We start from the raw sequence: 21332 nt of genomic DNA, 5'->3' as shown, positions 1-21332 counted from the left end.
CTTTTCTGCTGGGCAGCTTTCCAGACATTCTGCCCCAAGCCTGTAGAGTCACATGGGGTTGTTGTGACCCAAGTGCAGGGCCTGGCACCTGGCCTTGTGGAATCTCATACCATTGGCCTTGATCCATTGATCTAGCCTAGCCAGATCCCCTTGGAGAGCCTTCTTACCCTCAATCAGATCAACACTCCCTCCCAACACAGTGTCATCCACAAACATACTGAGGGTCCACTCAATTCCCTCATCCAGATCATTGATATAAATATTGAAGAGACATGTTTTGTTCAGTATCTTTATCAGCGACCTGGGTGAAGGGATTGAGCATGCCCTGATCAAGTTCCTGATGATACAAAACAGTGGGGGTTGGCTGACACCTGTCAGGCTGTGCAGCAATCCAACGTGACCTGGACAGGCTGAGAGCTGGCTGCAGGCAAACCTCATGAAGTTTAATAACGACAAGTGCAGGGTCCTACATCTGGGAAGAAATAAGAACAGGCACCAGGATAGGTTAGAGGCTGCCCTGCTGGAAAGCAGCTCCACAGAGAAAGACCTTGGAGTGCTGGTGGACAGCAAGTTCTGCATGGACAACAACATGCTCTTGTGGCCAAGAGAGCCAATGGGATCCTGGGATGCATCAGAAAAGGTGTGTCCAGCAGGGCTAGGGAAGTTCTTCTACCTCTCTACTCTGCCCTGGTGAGACCACACCTGGAATCCTGTGTCCAGTTTTGGGCTCCCCAGTTCAAGAGAGACAGAGACCTGATGGAGAGAGTCCAACAGAGAGCCGTGAGGATGCTTAGGGGACTTGAGCATCTCCCCTATGAAGAGAGACTGAGAGCCCTGGGGCTGAGAAGAGTCTTGAGAAGAGAAGACTGAGAGCGGATCTGATCAATGTGTATAAATATGTGAGGGGTGGGTGTCAAGTGGAGGGGGCCAGGCTCTTCTCAGTGGTTCACAGTGATAGGACAAGGAAACAATGTTTTCAAACTTGAATACAGAAGATTTCACCTCAACATGAGGAGAAACTTCTTTCCAGTGAGAGTGACAGAGCCCTGGAACAGGCTGCCCAGGGGGGTTGTGGAGTCTCCTTCTCTGGAGACTTTCCAAACCCACCTGGATGCATTCCTGTGCAGACTACCCTAAGTGATCCTGCTCTGGCAGGGGGTTTGGACCTGATGATCTCTTGAGGTCCCTTCCAATCTCTGATATACTGTGAGACTGGGATGGCCCCAAAAGTGAGCCCTTGAGAAACACCACTTGTGATTGGCCATCAACTGAGTTTAACTCTATTCACTGGTTTGGGTTGGAAAGGACATTGAAGATATCTTAAGTTTCAACCCCCCTGCTGTTGTCAGGGACACCTTCCACTAGACCAGGTTGCTCAAAGCTTCATCCAACATGGCCTTGAACACCTCCAGGAAGGGGACATCCACAGCTTCCCTGGGCAACCTTCACTGTAAAGAATTTCTTTCTCATATCCAATCTAAATCTCCTTTCTTCCATCTTCAGTGCGCTCACTCTCCTATCACTGCAAGCCTTTGTAAAAAGACCCTCCCCAGCTTTCCTGTAGGGGTGTTTTATTGTAGGATGAGATCATTTGTACTATGTTGAAAAATAATTAAATCATTAAAAGTAAGCATTTTAAGCTGTCCAGAAAAGATGAACCCAAAAATGTCTTTCCTTTAAAAACATCATAATCTGAAAAAAAAAAAAAAGTTGTCTGTGACTAACTCACAGATCCTACAGAGAAATGCTTAAGAAGTTCCAAATTACACTGAAAGGAAATGAGCTGATTTTTGTTATCTGTTTATATTTCGGTATTTTAACAGTCTTTCTGCTTTCTCACTCTTTCAGTATCTCTGTGAATGTCAGTTTGATGACAATCTGAAGTTTAAGAATATAATTAATGAGGAGGATGCTGATGCCATGCGTCTCCAGCCCATCGGTCGAGACAAGGATGGGCTGATGTATTGGTACCAACTGGACCAAGAGCATAACGTCAGGATGTACATAGAAGAACAGGATGACCAGGATGGATCCACGTGGAAGTGCATTGTTAGGTATTCTTTCTTCCTTTTCTTTTTTTTTTCTTATTTTTTAGGGATTTTTAGCTATTTGTGACTGAGTCTTAGAAATTTGTTTTAATAAACCTCCATTTCTCCTAGAGGGGTGTCAAGGGTTAGGGCTGGGCACTAAACAAGTGACAGATGTTCTTTATAAACTCCTCTGCCTTTCCAGTGGGAGGAGAAAGGGAATAAGGGAGAAAGACTGATGGGTTGGGAAACAAAAAAAACAGCTTTGATGAATATAATAAAAATAAAAAGAAATAGATGCAAATAGATACAAACCAATGTCAAACCCAACCTTCTGGTGGCAATTGCATCACTGTCACCACTGACGGGCAGGCACTGAGGAAGTCCCACACTGGACTCGGCAGCAGGTAGGAACTGGATTCAGAAGTTTGATTCAGGAATGCATGGATTGGGATTGAAGGCAGAAGAATGGACAGTCTGAAAACACCAGACACTGAAGATGAGAAGATGACCTTTGTGATCCTTCAGCGTTATACTGAACATGATGTCCATGGGGTGGAATCCTTTGTTGTCACCTGTCCTGTCTGCTTCTCCCTGCAGGTGCCACCTCTTACTTACTGCACCCCAACATGGGGCGCAAGATGTAGCAGCACCTTTGGTCTGCGCAGGAGCAAGTCTAAGCCAGAGCCTTTCTGCAACCCAAGCCTTGGCAGTAGCTCTCCCCATCAGCGTTCTCACTGCTAGAAGCAGCCACTGGCTGTGCACACCTGACCTGAACTTCAGAAAATGCCCTCATTGAGCAGTGCCTGAGCTGAGAAGTCAAATCACTGAACAGAATTAGTTCTGGTCTAGCTCAAGCTAGGACTGTAGGATTTGTGGCAGTGGGATTTAGTGCCTTGACATGGATGTTTTAGTGAAAAACTGTACAGAAAGAACTTACTGAGTTGTTGGTAAGAGCCAAAGTCTAATTTTTCTCAGTCACAGAACCACAGAATTGTCAGGGTTGGAAGGGACTTCAGGGACCCTCTAGTTCCAACCAGCCTGCCATGGGCAGGGACACCTCACGCTAGATCAGGTTGCTCAGAGCCACATCCAGCGTGGCCTTAAAGACTTCCAGGGATGAGGCTTCTACCACCTCTTTGGGCAACCTGTTCCAGCATCTCACCACCCCTGTGATTCTGTTATGGTGAAGAACTTCTTCCTAACATCTAATCTAAATCTCCCCTCCTCTATCTTGGATCCATTACCCTTGGTCCTATCACTACCCAACATCCTAAAAAGTCTCTTGCCAGCTTTCTTGTAGGCCCCCTTCAGATGAGGCTACTAGGAAAATACAGAAGAGGTACCAAGAGAAGACTCATAAGGACAGTGGCTCCGTATTTTTTGCTGGCCAGCAAAATGATTTAGGAAGCAGAGAGGGTCTCCTACTTCTGTGACTTCTGCTCTGTTAAGAAAATTACAAGTGGACAGCTCTTTTTCTTGGGAGAATGACGTTGCAGTTTGAACTTCATGAAACTGCAAAACTGTCAACAGTACAAATAGGCATGAGAAACCTTCTGGAGTAGAATTTAGCTCATGGACCACTAAAGATGGGGTGTGTGACTTTGATGCAGACTGACGTGTGCATGACTCAGAGCCTCTGAGTCTCAGGCTGTTGGTATTTTAATGATATTTTGGCTTCAGGCTCATCGGGTTTGTGGTTCTTGTTACATCTTTTATTTTTCACTTTCCTTCTCTATGCAAAGTATATGGGACCTTTCTTACTGGAAAAAAAAATCAGCTTGAAATTTGTTTTATAGTTATGAGTTACCTATTTTTAGTAAATACCTTAAAATTTCGATTAGTTACAAGTAGATTCATCACAGAAGCATAGAATGGTTCAAGTTGGAAGGGACCTTAAAGATCACCCAGTTCCAACACCCCTAACATTGGGCATGGACACCTTCCACTAGACCAGTTTGCTCAAGGCTCTGTCCAGCCTGGCCTTGAATACTTCCAGGGAGAGGCCATCCACAACCTCCCTGGGAAACCTATTCCAGTCTCTCAGCACCCTTGAATTGGATTCAGAATCATAGAATCACACAGTTTGGAAGGAACCTTTAAAGGTCATCTAGTCCAACCTCCCTGCAGTGAGCAGGGACATCCTCAACTAGATCAGGTCACCCAGAGCCCAGTAAAGCCTCACCTTGAATATCTCCAGGGATTGAATCATCAGTTCTGATTTCAAAAAGTACACAGAGATGTAAAAAATGGATTTTTAAAATGTCAAATGATGCTTGGAGGTTTCTTTTGTTTCCAAATCTTCTTTTTTCTATCTACAGCTTATTTACATCTCCATAACGTTAGTAACCAAGGGACTCATACAGACCATTGATGGTGGCTTAAAATGATAAGTACTGCTACCAGTGACATTTGGACAGATGTTGTGAGAGAATAAAGTGAATGTTTGTAAGCAAACTGATCAAGAGCTGATCAGGGTTTATTTATCTTCATTCATTATGTCCTACAAGAAGGCTGTTGAGGTGCTGGAGCGTGTCTAGAGAAGGGTAAGAAAGCTGGTGAAGGATCTAGAGAACAAGTCTTCTGAGGAGCTGCTGAGGGAACTGGGGTTGTTTAGCCCGGAGAAGAGGAGGCTGTAGGAAGACCTCATTGCTTTCTACAACTCTATGAAAGAAGCTTGGAGTGAGGTGGTGCTTGGTCTCTTCTCCCTAGTATCAGGTGGTAGAATGAGAGGAAATGGCCTCAAGTTGTGGAAGGGGAGATTTAGGTTGGATATTAGGAAAAATTTCTTTCCTGAAAGAGTGGTTAGGCATTGGAACAGGCTGCCCAGGGAGGTGGATGTGGAATCACCATCCCTGGAGGTGTTCAAGAAACTTGTGGATGTGGCACTCTGGGACATGATTTAATGGCCACGATGGTATTAGGTTGATATTTGGATTTGATGATCTTAGAGGTGTTTTCCAACCAAAACAATTCCATTATTCTAGACTACAGAAATCAGTGCCAAAAGCAGAAGGAATCAGGGTTCTGCTGGGCAAGTTCTAAGACCCCACGCTCAGACCAGAACAACACAGCAGTAGTAAAATCTGCAACGGTTTTTAGCCTGAGATTCCACAAAGCTGCAGCCACACACTGGTGGGTCAGGTGTTTCACAGTGCAAGTGTATCAGGTTTGCAGGGCAGAAGTCACTTAAGCAGATGGTGTGTGTTTGTTTCTCATGAACCCCTTGGGTTAGTGAGTGGCTTATCAGACAATGTGTTTTATCTTCTGTCATCTAGAAATCGCAACGAGCTTGCCGAGACCCTTGAGCTCTTGAAAGCACAAATTGATCCAGCCCTGTTGAAACCCAACAGTTCTCAGCAAGAGAATTCATCACGTGAAAGCCCGAGCATAGATGAAGAAGATGCCAAGAAGGGTGAAGAAGCATCTACACAAGGTTTTCTGCCTTCTTTTCTCCGTTTTCAGTCTTGTGCCGAGGCAGTGTTAGAATTTTTAACTGTATGAAAAGTCACTGTGTTAGGGTAGGACTTAATACAACAACAAAACCACACCAAGAAAATGTTTGTTTGAAAGAAATCAAGTGAATACTGACTACTTTCAAGTGATAAATATTTTTGGAGTTCTTCTGGTGTGTATTTAGGTTTAAAGGTTTGTTTAGCAAGGAGAGAGCTGTGTGTAAATTGTTTTCAAAGTGATTTTATTTTTGTTGTACATGTTGTCTGATATTGTAAACGCTCATCGCTGTATCTTTTCGTGGGGCATCAAACCGTTGCCAAACATTTCCTCTTCTAGCAACATTAAAATCTTAAAAAGACCAAAAAAAAAGTTTGCAATGCCATGATTGAAATCACTGAAGTAGTGGCTGTGGTGTTTATTGTTTTCTTCAGGGCTTGATTCAGGAAAAAATGCAGGTTATTTCATCAAATATTTCCCAATGAACATTTAAAATATTAAAACATTTTCAGAGTAGTCTGTAGCTACCCCCACTGTATTGTTGTTATTAGAAAAGAACCTTCTTTTTCTTCCTTATGTCATTGCACATATTTAATAACTTGGGTGTATTGATTGATGAGAAGCTCACCGTGAGCTGGAGTCTGCTTATGCAGCCCAGAAGGCAAATCGTATCCTAGGCTACATCGAGAGGAGTGTCGCCACCAGGTCAAGAGAGGTGGTTCTGCCCCTTTACTCTGCTCTTGAGACCCCACCTTGAATATTGCATCCAGTTCTGGTGTCTCCATCAGAAGAAGGACACAGAGCTGTTGGAGTGAGTCCAGAGAAGGGCCACAAAGATGATCCAAGGGCTGGAACACCTCTGAAACAAAGATAGGCTGAGGGGAGCTGGGGTTGTTCAGCCCGGAGAAGAGAAAATTCTGGGGAACCTTACAGCCTACCTTCTAATACCTGAAGGGATCCTACAGGAAGGCTGAAGAGGGGGAATGGTTTTAAGGTGAGGGAGAGCAGGTTTAGACTGGATCTTAGGAAGAACTTCTTCAGTATGAAGGTGGTAAGGCTCTGGAACAGTCTGTCCAGGGAGGTTGTGGATGCTTCCTCCCTGGTGGTGCTCATGGCCAGATTGGATGAGGCCTTGAGCAGCTGAGTCTAGTTGAGAGGCATCCCTGCCTGTGGTAGGGAGGTTGGAGTAGATGATCTCTAAGGTCCCTTCCAACCTAAGCCATTCTGTGATAACTTCCCTGACCTGTTGATTTGTGCATTGGTTTTACTAAGAATCAGCCTAAAATACTTTACGTTCTAAGAACCTGAGGCTTTTTTCAGGTTACAGAAGGCTGTAATGTTATTATCCCAATAAATTTTACCCAAGTTACCAGCTGCTGTTACCATTTTGTCAAACTACAGCTGTGCCAGTGTGCTCTCATGGACAGCAAGACCCATGGTCTTCTGGGGTGTGCTAAAAAAGATGTGGCCAGCAGGTCAGGAGAGATTCTTCTCCCCTCAACTCTGCCCTAGTGAGGCCATGTCTTACTGTGTCCAGTTCTGGGCTCCCCAGTTCAAGAGAGACAAGGAACTACTGGAGGGAGTCCAGTGGAAGCTATGAAGATGCTGAGGGGACTGGAGAATCTCTCTTTATGTGTAATGGCTGAGAGACCTGGGGGTTTAACCTGGAGAAGAGCAGACAGAGAGGATCTTCTCATGCTTATCAATATCTAAAGAGTGAGGGCCAAGAGGGTGGGGCTGAGCTCTTTTCAGTGGTTCCTAGCACCAGGACAAGGAGCAGTCGGTATGAACTACAACATGGGAAGTTCAAACTAAACATAAGGAACTTCTTTTCTCAGAAGTTTCTTGGACCAGGCTGCTCAGAGAGGTTGTGGAGTCTTCTGCTTTGGTCAGATTCAAACCCACTTGGACATGATTCTGTGCATGCTGCTCTGGGTGACCCTGTTTTAGCAGTGTCATCAGGCTAGATGATTTCTGGGCATCCATTCCAACCTCCATGCTTCTGTGATAAAGGAAGATATTTTCACAGTCAGAAACAAAATCGGAGGATTCCATTGTTAGGTTTGTTTTGAGGCATGTCTTGGTTCTGAGTATCAAATAGGAAGACTTGCTGTTTTAGTCACATTCTTTGCAACGTTGTAGAACAGAGTAAAAACATTAAACACATCGATAAAATTTGAGTTGTTGATGAAGCACTGAAAGACTACTGTAGAAATTGCAGTAGGCTGAACAGCAGCAGATTTGTCTTTCAGTCTGAGGCATTTTCAATGCCCAACTGTGCATGTAGGTGACGACATGACCTGTGTGGTTATTGATGCTACAGAATTACCTCCCAACTACTGGTCTTGTTTTGGTCTCACTAAAAAATGGTCAATCCCAGCTTAGGTCATCTAGTTGAGATCTCTACTTCACGCTTTGTGTTGAATTCAGGAGGAGCCATTTGGAAACATCCTAATGAATGTTCCCACTGTAGATAACTCCCCAAACGCCATGGCACAACTCACCTGGGTCTGTACTTGCCTTAGGCTGTGTGTTCATGCAAAGTCACTCCCACTGCCATGTGTGTAATGACTAATGACATTATTTACTTCTGCAGTGCTGTCAGTGTCTTCACAGAGCACTGCTTAAAATTGAGAAGCTTGAATATTCCTTTCTGTTAGTCCAAGGACTTCACACAAAGCCCTCTTAAGGCACAGTGAAAAGATACTGGAACAGCTGATACCTCTTTGCTTTGGCTACTTCCCAAACAGCATTAAATTGGTTCATACAAGGCTAAGAGGAAATGAAGCAATGTTTATATGTTTTTTACTAACCTCTTTGATTGACTTGCAGTCAATCACAACCTGTGCATCAACTGCACAGTCATTTTGTAGCTATGAAAAGCCTTATGAGCAGTTCAGGGAGTTAAACTGTGGAACAACTGTTTATTTCCAGTATAAAGAAGTTTTGGGACTCTGGTGAGATTTGGTAAAGTTTGGGATAAGGCAGAAGGTGAAGGGAAGAAATCATAGAATCATAGAGGCCTTTTCCAACTGAAACAATTCTAAGATTATTGAGTACAACCATCAAGCTCAGACTACTATGACCACTAAACCACTTCCTAAAGTACCGTGTCTGTGTATTTCTTAACATCTCTGGGAGTGGTGACTTAAAATCATAGAATCAGTCAGGGTTGGAAGGGACGACAAGGATCATCTAGTTCCAACCCACCTGCCTTGGGCAGGGACACTTCACACTACATCAGGCTGGCCAGAGCCTCATCCAGCCTGGCTGCAAACACTTCCAGGGATGGGGCCTCAACCACCTCCCTGGACAACCCATTCCAGGCTCTCACCACTCTCATGGGGAAGAACTTCTCTCATGTCCAGTCTGAATCTTCCCACTTCCAGCTTTATTCCATTCCCCCTAGTCCTATCGCTACCTGATATCCTAAAAAGTCCCTCCCCAGCTTTCTTGTAGGCCCCCTTCAGATACTCCACCTCCCTGGGCATCCTATTCCATGGTTGAACAGAGCCTGGGCAGAAAGAACTGAAGGGAGAGTAGAAGAACTCAAGTCACAGAAAAAATATTCTCACTGTAGCAGAAAAATTTAAGAGACAGTTTTTAGGTTAAAAGTGCTTGTTGGGGAAAAATTTTATGAAGGAGATTGAAAACATCCTTGAACCTTCAAAGTATTCTCCCTTCTGGTGCCTTAGAGAGGCATCTTTCACTGCTGTACTAATTGCTGCGACCTCTTTGGATTCATGCTTTGTATTTGAAAATACTGTAAAATCGATGAGTTCTTCCTCAACACTGTTTCTAAAATGCTTGTTTTCTTTAATGTAGTTGTTAACTGTCACATCCTTTCCCTTGTGTGTTTCTGATAACTTTGTGAAGCTCTCCTCTTAGAAAAAAGATTGCATTAGTGTGGAGGTAGAAAAAAAAAAAAAACAAAACAATTTTTTTGTTTGAAGTTGCAGCACACTTGCCATAACCTCTTCCAAATGGTAGAAAATGCTGTTCTGGTATATATAGTGCTGCTATAGTTGCTCTTTCTAATTAGTTCTGTCTGTTAAAATAAAAAGCACGAGGTATTAAGAGGCTGCACTAGTAATAAATAATAGGTTTAATAATAGTAATAAATAACAGTGACAGAATAGATGTGTGGGTTCTTCTGAGTGCTGGAACTGTGCTTTAAGCCCTAATGATGTAAAACTGATTTAGCAGAGTAGTTATAACCTAATTCCTTGAGCTCTGCAGGGTTTTCTGGGCTATGCTACTACTCACTGTGCTTCTTTTGAAAACTGTGTGAAGTGAAGGTAGAATTGTCTGTGTTTTCATAGTACACAGTCAAATGTGTGAGGTTTAACAAAGCCAGGTGCTGGGTCCTGCACTTGGGTCACAACAGCTCCATGCAGCGCTGCAGGCTTGGGGCAGAGTGGCTAGGACATTGACTAGCAGAAAAGGACCTGGGGGTGTTGGTTGACAGCTGTCTGAACATGAGTCAGCAATGTACTGAGGGTGGCCAAGAAGGCCAACAGCATCCTGGCCTGGATCAGGAACAGTGTGACCAGCAGAAACAGGGAAGTGGTACCCAGCACTGGTGAGGGCACACCTTGAATACTGGGTTCGGTTTTGAGGTCCTCACTCCCAAGAAGAACATTGAGGTGCTGGAGTGTGTCTGGAGAAGGACAAGAAGCTGTTAAAGGGTATGGAGAACAAGACTTGTGAGGAGCATCTGAGGGAACCAGGACCATTTAGTTTGGAGGAGACTGAAGGGAAACCTCAGTGCTTTCTCTCTCTGAAAGGAGGTTGGAATGAGGTGGGGCTTGGTCTCTGCTCCCTTGTATCAGGTGATAGGACAAGAGAAAAAGGCCTGAAATTGTGCCACGGGAGGTTTAGATTGGATATTAGGAATAAATTTCTTTTCTGCAAGAGCGGTCAGGCATTGGAACAGGCTGCCCAGGGAGGTGGTAGAGTCTCCATCCCTGGAGGTTTGAGAGTTGAGTTTGAGAAACATGTGGACGGTCTGGGACACGGTTTAGTGGCTGTGGTGGTGTTAGGTTGACAGTGGGACTCGGTGTTCTTAGAGGTCTTTTCCAACCAAAATAATTCTGTGGTTCCCTGATAGGAGATGAAGTCAGTGCCCAGAGACTCCGAGGTGCATTTTGCCATAAGCTATAACATTGAATGTCTTTTCTGTGACCTGTTGAAATCCAACAGTTAAGTATTTCTTGAAACAAAACCGTGTGCTAGCAGGAGGCTGATTTCTATGTGGAATTCCCTTGTAGGACGTGGAATCTTACACTATGTTCTGCTTTGTGAAGTAACTCAGAAACTCAAGTGAGGCTTCAAGCTGCTGCTTCATGCTCTCTCTGCTTAGGTTTTGTGTATCCTCTAAAAGTGTTGTGGTCTGACTAGAGAAGGAGCTGAGACGTCTGTATTAAGAAAGAGAAATCTAGCATTCTGCTGCTAGCTTCTGAAATTTAAGTGCATAATTCAACCAAACTCTGATTCTCTAGCTAAAAATTGTCAGCCTCATTTAGTGGCAGTATTAGTTAAGCCAGGTTTCTAATAATTCCCTGAGAGAAGATTAATTTGAGAGGGACTCTGTGTCATTGGGGTTTTTAGATATACCTTTGTTTTGATGGATGCTCCTTGTAACCCTGTAGGTCCCCTGGTTGTTTCATTGCTGTTTTTCTCTGTCAACAGAAAGTCAAGTAAAAGTCAAAGAGGAAAAAGAGGTGGTGGAGGAACAGTCGGTGGAATCAGAAAGCCTTCCTCCTCCTGAGGTCAAAGAAGATGAAACTACGGTGAAAACAGAGAAAGTGGAGGAAAAAGAAATTATAAAATTGCCAGTAATAGTAAAATTAGAGAAACCTTCAGAATACAATGAAGAAAAGCAAACCGTCAAAGAAGAAAGCGACTCCTTCAAAGAAAATGTCAAGCCTGTTAAAGTAGAGGTGAAGGAAAACAAAATAGATTCAAAAGACTTAAAAGAAGTCAAAAGTTGTACAGACAAAATAGTTCATGAGCCAGAGAGGTTAGAATTTTCTGTTAATGTCAAAACTCCCCAAGAAATTGTGGAGAAATCTGTGGAAGAAAGTGAGAAACTGAAAAATGACCAGCAGGCAAAAATACCACTTAAAAAGCGAGAGATCAAGCTGACAGATGACTATGACAGCCCGATAAAGGGGCCCCTGTGTAAATGTGTTACTCCAACAAAAGATGTCTTGAAGGAAGAAGGGAAACCAGAAGAAGAAGCTTTTAAGAGAGTCCCTACAATTACTGCTTTATGTCCTGAAGGGAAGGTGCTGGTCAATGGAGAGGTTAGCTGTGAAAAAATAACCCCGAGCGTCATACAGAACAACAAGTCAGAAAACTCTGCTGGCCCAAAGGAAGAGAGCAACTCACTGAAAGAGAAAAATGGGAACAGTGGGGAGAAGGGGTCAGACTCCCTAAATTCTGTTAGTAAAATTATCAAAGCCTGTGAGGCTGAGAAAAACGCAGTAGCTATGGTAAAGGAAACAGGGCCTGTGGTCTCTGAGGTTTCTAATCAGAAAGTGCCTTTAAAGGAGGAATCTAGTCCTGTGGAAAAAGAGTCCCTTGACAACATGACTACTGAAATGGTAGTAGAAGAGTCTTCAAATGCTGAAGACTGTGCCAAAACAAGTGAAGAGAAAGAAGCCATGGACATCCAAAAGGACAGACTGCCGCCACCCAAAGAATGTTTAGAGATGCTAGAGAAGTCCACAAATGCATCTGCTCCTGCAGAACTGCCCCAGCTTGCACTGCCTGATGAAGAGACTTTGAAAAGTAAAGATGAATCTGAGGAGAAACCTGATTCTCCAAAAGCTGCTGAGATACCCCCTGCGTCTGCTTCTCCTGTTACTTTAGAAGAACCTGGTTTGGAAAAGGAGGACTCTGATAGTAAAACAACTCTACCTGAGGAGAGCAAAGCAGAAGAAAAATCCAGCCCTGAAAAACAAGAGGAAGAGCCAGAAGCTGCTAAGACAGAGCCAGATAGGTTAGATGATGCCCATGCTTCTAATCTAGAGGACTCTTCAGAGAGTAAAAAGGAATCTCCAGTATCTAAAAGCAAATTCAAGTATAAGCTAGTTTCTGAAGAAGAAAGCTGTGCAACAGACAATAAAGAAATAACTTCTGAAAGGCAGAAGGAAGGAATTAAATTAACAATCAGGATCTCCAGTCGGAAGAGAAAGGCAGAAACACCGCCAGAAGAGGTCAGCATTGGCCGCACGTTGAGGCGATCTCCAAGAATATCCAAGCCTACTCCCAAAGTTGTGGAGACTCGGGATCAGAAACCTGACAAAAAACGACCTGAAGAGGAAGAGGAGAAACCTGCAGCAGCACAGAAGCATGAACGGAAAGAAGATGCAAAAAAACAGGAGAAGGAGTCAAATTCTAAGGTCAACAAGGTAATGCAATTTTGTTGCCTGGGAATGGCAAATACCTCTGATCTTGCCTATCAGGAGAACATGCACTTAGATGTTGAGGATTATATTCTTTGGGTCAGCTTGTGCAAGAAACTTGATTTGCAGTCCAGTTAGTAGAGTCCAGCAACTTAAAAACACCCCCTAAGAGAGTGCTAGTATCTCTTGACTTAAAAATCTATAAAACCCCTCTCTTAACCTAAGCTAAGTAGATCAAGTCAATGGGAGTGAATTCCTCTAAAAAATGGTCAGACCTGAGTCAGTCTGGTTGAGTGACTGAGGGGTGACTTCTAGCTTCTGTGGATTTATTAGATGGATACTTCATAAGACAAAAAGGAGCCAACAAATGGTGAGGAATAACAATATTGACTTCTCTTTCTAGGTGAAGTTAACATTATTGTTGTGGTGAATTCTTGATACAATTAGGGTGGTGAAACACTGGCCCAGGTTGCTCACAGAGGTGATAGGTGCCCCATTTTGGAAACATTCAAGGTCAGGTTGGACAGGGCTCTGAGCAATCTGCTCTAGTTGAAGTTTTCCCTGCTCACTGCAGGGGGATTGGACTGGGTGACCTTGAAAGGTCCCTTCCAACCTAAAGCAGTCTATGAATCTCTTCTGATTTAGCTGTTCTCATATGTGGGATGTACATTCAACTTCGGGTGGAGGTATCTTTGTTCATGATAAATTTTTGCTTATGAGCACACCTCTTAAAAGTATGTCAAGTAAATATTAACACTCAAAGTTGCATGGACATACATACACATAGTTTGCTGCTTTCACATGCTGCTGTGTTGAATAACCTTCCTAGAATGAACAAGCAGTTACTTTGTCAGTGAACGATGACATCTATACTGAAATGGAAATCTGTCATAAAGAAATGAAAAATGAAAATAGTAATGATTTTAATTGTAGTTTTAATTTCAAAGACCTGTTGCTGCAGGTGTTTTAACTTGGATCTCTTTGGTTTTGAAAGATAAAGAGATCAAAAGATGCTTAGTTTATTCTAGAGAAATTTTAAAGTAAATATAGTAGAAGAAGGAGTTTGAAACTAAGAATGCTCCAGGGAGACCTTATAGCAGCCTTCCAGTACCTGAAAGGGGCTTACAAGAAAGCTGGGAAGGGACTTTTTACAAGGGCTTGTAGTCATAGGATGAGGAGGAATGGATTGGAGCTTGAGGAGGACAGATTTAGATTGGATATTAAGAAGAAATTCTTTACAGTGAGGGTGGGGAGACACTGGAATAGGTTGCCCAGGGACGGTATGGGTGCCCTCTCTCTGGAGGTGTCTCAGGCATGGTTGGATGAGGCCTTGAGCAACCTGGGCTAGTGGAAGGTGTCCCTGCCCTTGGCAGGGAGGTCAAAACTAGATGATCTTTAAAGTTCCTTCCAACCCAAGCCATTCTATGAATCTGTGAACATTTCTGTTCTTTTAAAGAAGGGTCTTTAAAAATTAGGTTGGAAATAATAATGATATACAATGAAGCCTAAACTTTAACTAATACTTGGATTTAAAATATGGATTTAAAATATATGTGCTACTGAATTTTAGTGAAGCTTAAAACATGTAAAGAGAGAGAAATCAATGTTAAGAGCCTGAAACAAAATCATATCAATATTAGAAATACTGCTTTGGCTCAAGTCCATCCTGCAGGAGAAATAGAGTATTTTGTACATCTTCACTTATTCAGCTCGTTCAGGTAGAACTGAAAAATGTTTTGAGTTTGAAAAGCTAGAAAAGTTATTTTCCCTTTACAGTGTCTTTAGGAAGAGTTGTGGGGAAATGATGTCTATGATAAAGAAGTCAGTTAATGGGAAGAAAAGTTTGATATGTTGCTTTAAATAAAAAATATCTTAGTTGCAGAAAGTAGTTGTGGCTACATCAAAATAATATTCTGAAGGGTTAACAGATTAAATATATTAAATAATCTGTTGATTAGATGGTGTTTGGTGATAGGTTGGACTTGATGATCCTGAAGGTCTTTTCTAACCTGGTTAATTCTGTGATTCTGTAATTTTAGTAAAATCTGGTTCTATTTCAAAATATGAGAGTAAATATGATATGTTTTGGCATGGGGGGGTGGGCTAGATGATCTCCAGAAATCCCTTCCAAGCCTTACCATTGTGGGATTCTGGGAGAGGGGGGTAGGTGTCCCTTTGATTAGCTAAAAAAAGGAAACATTAAACTGAATCAGAAAAATAATGGAGAAGTATAAATGTGAAAGAATATGTAGATAGAAATTATGCACTTTAAAATCTTCAGTAATACTATTTCAGAAGAATATGCCTCTCTTAGAGGAAAGCACCAGAAATGCTGAAGTTAATGTACTTGTAAGAGTGGAAGCATGTTTCCTGAAGTGAAATAAAAGACATCAACTGTACATGAGGGAGGGAAAGATTCTCTTTAGTTTGAGGAAACTATCATTAAGAAATCCAGTTCTGGGGCCCTCAGTTCAAGGAGGACAGGGAACTGCTTGAATGAGTCCAGCACAGAGCCACAAAGATGCTGAAGGGAATGGAACATCTCTCTTCTGAGGAAAGGCTGAGGGAGCTGGGGCTGTTCAGCTTGGAGAAGAGGAGCCTGAGGGGTGACCTCATTCATGTTTATAAAGATGTGAAGGGTGGTGTGGGGAGGAAGCAGCCAGGCTTTGCTCAGTGATGTCAAAAGATAGGACAAGGGGCAATAGGTGCAAGCTGGAGCAGAGGAGACTCCAAGTGAACAGGAGGAGAAACTTTGTCACTGTGAAGGTGACACACCACTGGATCAGGCTGCCCAGAGAGGTTGTGGAGTCTCCGCTGGACACTTTCAAAACTTGCCTGGATGTGTTGCTGTGTGATCTGCTCTAACAGGGGGGTTGGACTCAATGACCTTTTGAGGTCCCTTCCAACCCATAATGTTCTGTGATTTTGTGAAATGTAGAATTTACCATGTTCACAAGCAAGTTTACCTTACCAAAGTAGAAAAAAGAGGCTAAGAAATTTGTCTTCCTACTTTTAAATCTTATTTGAAAATGTCTTCCTGTTCTCTCTCTATTGCATTTTGAAAGGTAATCTATTCATTAAAATGCTCTGTTGGACTTTTACTGCAGCTGTGCTGATTGAAATGATTTCACCCTAAAGGGGTTTTAAGATCTGAGGAGAAACTGTGAGCTTCCTTTGTGTTTTCTCTTTGAAACGCTGTGTCTCATAGAGAAGCAAAGTGCGGTGGACGGGTACGCGAACACGTGGCAGGTGGAAATACTCAAGTAATGAAGAAAGTGAGGACTCAGAGAGTGAAAAAAACTCTGAGGAGGAAGAGGAAGAGGAGGAAGAGGAGGAAGAAGAACCTGCACCAGCTGATGACGATGAGCCATGCAAGAAGTGCGGCCTTCCCAATCACCCCGAGCTGGTAGGCTTTTGGGGAAAGCTGCTGTTAGCTGTTGTGTCAGTTTGGGTGGAGTGGCTTTGGTGTATCATCCTTTGGGGTGGCTCTGTGTAGGAGAATGCTCTCTATGTTTTAGCTGGCAAACACATGACAGTAGATGAGTTCACCTTTATTAAGGAGAGAGGGAAGTTACTGTTCTGTTTACCATCTCTGAAATGTCCTCTTTTATGTGGTGTAAACACAGTTTAGCCCACGGAAAATTAACCTGGGTGAGGCTTTGAGGTTGTGCCTGCAACCTCGCTGAATACAGGGGAGACATTAAACACCCAACCAGCAGTGCAAAGCATGATTTCCAGTGGCTTGTGACATGGTCAAAACTAACCTCATCATCCTGGTTGGATACAGCTGCACATCACCCTGAAGACTGGGACAGCAAAACCCCACAGCGAGTTTTTGCTGTTTCTGATGGTTCTGGTCCATCAGTGGTAAATATCATCACAGGTTCCTCTGGTAATCTGGGAGATTATAATGTGCAGTCCTGCTTTGAATCCACAAAATAAGCATTCTCTCAGGTGTGTCACAGGTATCCCAGCCTAGCTGAGACGAAGTTCAACCTTTGAAATGTTAGAGATCAATATTCCACAGCTTATGCCAGCTTTGTTCCTCATTTTAGTGGAAAGGGATACCTCAGGTTTTACCCAGCCTATGACCTCTTAATGGTTGCCTAGTTCTGTATACCCCTAAGTCTGCAAGGCTTTGCCTCTACCATCCTGGACGTAAAATTATCTTGACTGAGGAAGTGACCAGGCATGAGCATATAGGGGAAGATTTCACACCACATCTTGTCCAGATGGAGTTTTCCACTCAGGGTGGGATCTGGAAAGCATTACCAGATTCCACACTGTGGGCCCAGAATCTGTGTAGTCCAGTAGTACAAAGTGCCTGAGAACACATAATAAGAGGAAATCTGGTGTTAAAATGGAAAGCTGCTGCTAGATAAACTTCTCCATCAAAACCAGCTCTGGCCCCAGAAACATTTAGTGATAACTGATACAGGAGTGGTTTGGTTTTGGCACAGCCCACAGTATTTATAAAATGCTTCTGCGTTGGCTGGGGAAATAGTTCTGAAGCTTGTGATGTGTGGTGGATGCCAAAAGACGTTGATGATTCATTTTGTTTCCACAGATATTGCTGTGTGACTCGTGTGACAGTGGGTACCACACAGCCTGCCTTCGCCCTCCTTTGATGATAATCCCTGATGGAGAGTGGTTCTGCCCACCTTGCCAGCATGTATGGTTCCTTTTCAATTTCACTCTTCTTTTCAGCTTTGCTTGTGGCTGTGGGACTTGTTGGAAGTTTAACAAGGGGGTAGAGTGTACCCTCACTGTGTTTGCTGATGGTACAAAACTGGGAGGGGTAGCTGACACACCTGAAGGTTGTGCTGCTAGCCAGCAAGGTCTGGACAGGCTGGAGAGCTGAGTGAAGGTGAACCTGGTGAAGTTCAATAGGAGCAAGTGGAATCCTGCACCTAGGGAGAAGTATCACAAGGCACCAGTACAGATTAGAGGTTGTCCTGCTGGAAAACAACTCCAAAGAGAAAGACCTTGGAGTCCTAGCATACAGCAAGTTCTCTATGGGACAGCAATGTGCCCTTATGAGCAAGAAGGCCAAGGGCAGCCTGGGGTGTATTAGTAAAAAATGTGTCCAGCAGGTCTAGGGATATTCTTCTCCCCCTTTACTCTGCCCTGGTGAGACCATACCTGGAATACTGTGTCCAGTTTTGGTCTCCCCAGTTCAGGAGAGATAGGGTTCTGCTGGAGAGGGTCCAGTGAAGAGGTATGAGGATGATTAAGGGGTTTGAGTACTGTGTCCAGTTCTGGGCCCCTCAGTTTAGGAAAGATGTTGAATTGCTGGAGCATGTCCAGAGAAGGGCAACGAGGCTGGTGAGAGGCCTTGAGCACAAGCCCTATGAGGAGAGGCTGAGGGAGCTGGGGGTGTTTAGCCTGGAGAAGAGAAGGCTCAGGGGAGACCTCATTGCTGTCTACAACTACCTGAGGGAAGGTTGTAGCCAGGAGGGGTTTGGTCTCTTCTCCCAGGCAACCAGCACCAGAACAAGAGGACACAGTCTCAAGCTGCACCAGGGGAGGTTTAGGCTGGAGGTGAGGAGAAAGTTCTTCCCAGAGAGAGTGGTTGGCCATTGGAATGTGCTGCCCAGGGAGGTGGTTGAGTCACCATCCCTGGAGGTGTTCAAGAGGGGATTGGACATGGCACTTGGTGCCATGGTTTAGATAGGCATGAGGTGTAGGGTGACAGGTTGGACTCAATGATCCTTGAGGTCTCTTCCAACCTTCTTGATTCTATCTCTCCTGTGAAGAAAGTCTGAGAGACCTGGGGCTGTGTAGTCTATAAATACCTGAGGAGTGGGGAAGGGCACAGGCTCTTTTCAGTTGCACTCAGTAATAGGACAAGGAATAATGAATAGGCTGTAACACAAGAAGTTCTACCTCAATGTGAAGAAAAACTTCTTTACTGTGAGGGTGACAGAGCACTGGAACAGGCTGCCCAGAGAGGTTGTGGAGTCTCCTCTGGAGACTTTCAAAGCCAACCTGGACATGTTCCTGTGTGGCCTACCTTAGGTGATTGTGCTTTGGCAGGGGGTTTGGACCCAATGATCTCTGGAGGTCCTTTTCAACCCCCAACATTCTATGATTCTGTGATTCTTTTAATTCCCTTTTCTGACAAAAAGTAGACTGTAATGAATGGTACAGATGCTGATCTTTCCTCCTGCCCATTGGTAAGATTTCTTAGCAGTTAAAAAAAATATGTGAGCATTAGTTCAACATGACAATAGTTATGAAAGAAACTAATGTTGTGTTTCCTTCCCTTAGAAATTGCTCTGTGAGAAATTAGAAGAACAATTACAAGATCTGGATGTTGTTTTAAAAAAGAAGGAGCGTGCAGAGCGCAGGTAACTACTGCTGGGCTGTGCTCACAGCAAGCTGCTGAGCAGGGGGGTAGTGGTAACTGAACAAAGCAGTAAAATAAACTAGGGGCTGGGGAGGAAAGTAGTGACAAGATTGGGAATTGGTAAGACCAGTTTTGACTTCCCACTGATTATTGGTGGTGCATTGCTGGGAGAGCTTGCAAAAAGGGAGAGAAGTCAAATAATTGGAAAAGACCAGCAAATAGAAATAATACAGATACAAATAATGCCAACTATTTGTATTGAACTTTGGTTAAGGTGCCTGAACACAGATTTGGCTTTCCCATGCCAAGAGTTAAGTGGTTTTCAGTACTATTTCAGCTGCATGTGCTAATGATACTGTCAGCCATCTGGAGATTTCCTGCTGTAAGTAAGGTGAAGTGCTGACTGTGGGGCCAAAGTCACCCAGATTAATGTGGTTTTTGAGTCTTGCTGCTTTAGGTTCTGTTGGACCTGGCCAAATTTGCAAGATTATGCAGTTGCTGTAGTGCAGGGTCAGCTAAATTGCAGCTCTGAATTCATTTTGTGTCCACTCCTGCCATTACTGAAGGCTAAGTACAAACCGATTTACTGCATTTATAAACAGCATCTTTAATATTTGGAACATTCTGCCTGCACTTTTCAGACCTGAAAATGAGGGACATGAAAGAGAATCTGCAGAATTTATACTTTTTAGGGCATGTATTGAGAACTTAGCACAATGTAATAATGTCATATGCATTATTAAACAAAACTTTGCATGAATTCTATCTTAAAAGGCAAATTTTGCCAGAAGGTGAGACCCTTTCAAGAAAACACTTGAGCAGGCTTTTATTTGTAGCAGGTCCTGAAATATCCCATGGGATGTAGTGATTCAGTGCTGGGAAGAACAGAACATTATCCATGTGTGTTTTCAGCTTCCTTCAAATCTCCTGTTTGTTATTGCTGCTTCAGCAGCAGCAATGGCAGCGTCAGGCGAGGCACTGAGTGTTCCCAACACCACTGCTTCTGCTCGGAGTGGATCTAGATCACACTGTGGTAAAATTACCCACAGCTTGCCAATTCTGCTGAATTTGTAGCTTTGGGAACAAAACTCTTGGCTATTTTTGTGAGTGAGCTCAGCTTACCCACAGCTCCATCTGTGCAGGAGCATGGGACACAATGGAACTGTGTCTGCTGCTCTGCTTTGTGGTGGGAGGACTCAATGATAGTGAACAATTATTTTTGAACCTTCTTTGGTAAATACTCTGCTGGAAAACGTCCCATGGGATTTCCCAGTCTGTCTGGTGTGCTTGAAATCACCAAGTGTTGGCTAAATCTTCTAACAGTTACAGGAGACCATACAACTGATGTCATAAAAATTTTCTTTGTCTGAACCGGATGTTTAACAGTTGGTTTGCAATCTGATCCCCTCACCAAATGAGCCTAACATTTGATATTTTACATCGTAGGATTGATTTTATCTTTTTAGAAGTCTCTTAAAAAGAGAAATAAGCTTGGGTTATAAATGATACAATAGTTGAGTATTTAAGTCTTGGAGCTTAATGATGACATATGTTAGCAAATGGTGGTTATGGTTTTGCCCAGGGGGGTTGTGGATGCTCCCTCTCTGGAGGAGTGCAAGGCCAGGTTGGATGAGGCCTTGAGCAACCTTGTCTAGTGAAAGGTATCCCTGCCCATGGCAGAGGGGGTTGCAACTAGATGATCTTTGAGGTCCCTTGCAACCTAAGCCATTCTATGAATCTATGAAACTGTAGGGAAAATGCTGAAGGATTTTAATTCTAGAAGAAATTAGAGTCCTTCTTTCAGCTTGGTGTAAAAGTTAAAGCAGGTTGATGGTTTGGAGCACAGAGATATTTTAATGCAGTGTTTCTGCCTTTCTGGCAAAGAGAGGAAGCCCATCTGTCCCATAATGGGCAGACAGACCTAAGGGATTCTTTGAACCAGGGTTATTATTGTGCTTTATGAACTGGTGATGCTACTCTTCCAGTTACTCTCTAGCTTTCAGGAATCTGACTGAAATTGATCCATCTGTTCATCTCTCTTTGGATGCATCCCCAAAGTGTTATGTCACAGGGATTTTTTAATGAAAACTT

At 43.4% G+C, this 21332-nt stretch overlaps 1 protein-coding gene across 1 annotated transcript in view; it reads left to right on the top strand.

Annotated features, from left to right (window-relative positions):
• RSF1 (remodeling and spacing factor 1) overlaps window positions 1-21332 on the top strand; it is a 76301-nt gene that overhangs the window by 34656 nt on the left and 20313 nt on the right. Inside the window, exons 4-9 of the mRNA XM_054381939.1 lie at window positions 1849-2054; window positions 5306-5463; window positions 11172-12898; window positions 16101-16298; window positions 17460-17564; window positions 19163-19242. Coding sequence (XP_054237914.1) covers window positions 1849-2054; window positions 5306-5463; window positions 11172-12898; window positions 16101-16298; window positions 17460-17564; window positions 19163-19242 — 2474 coding nt within the window. The remainder of the gene's footprint in view (window positions 1-1848; window positions 2055-5305; window positions 5464-11171; window positions 12899-16100; window positions 16299-17459; window positions 17565-19162; window positions 19243-21332) is intronic.

The sequence above is a fragment of the Indicator indicator genome, chromosome 1 (genome assembly GCF_027791375.1).
Source record: "Indicator indicator isolate 239-I01 chromosome 1, UM_Iind_1.1, whole genome shotgun sequence".
NCBI lineage: Eukaryota > Metazoa > Chordata > Aves > Piciformes > Indicatoridae > Indicator > Indicator indicator.
Note: the sequence above shows the minus strand (reverse complement) of the source record. Positions and strands in the feature narration are given on the sequence as shown.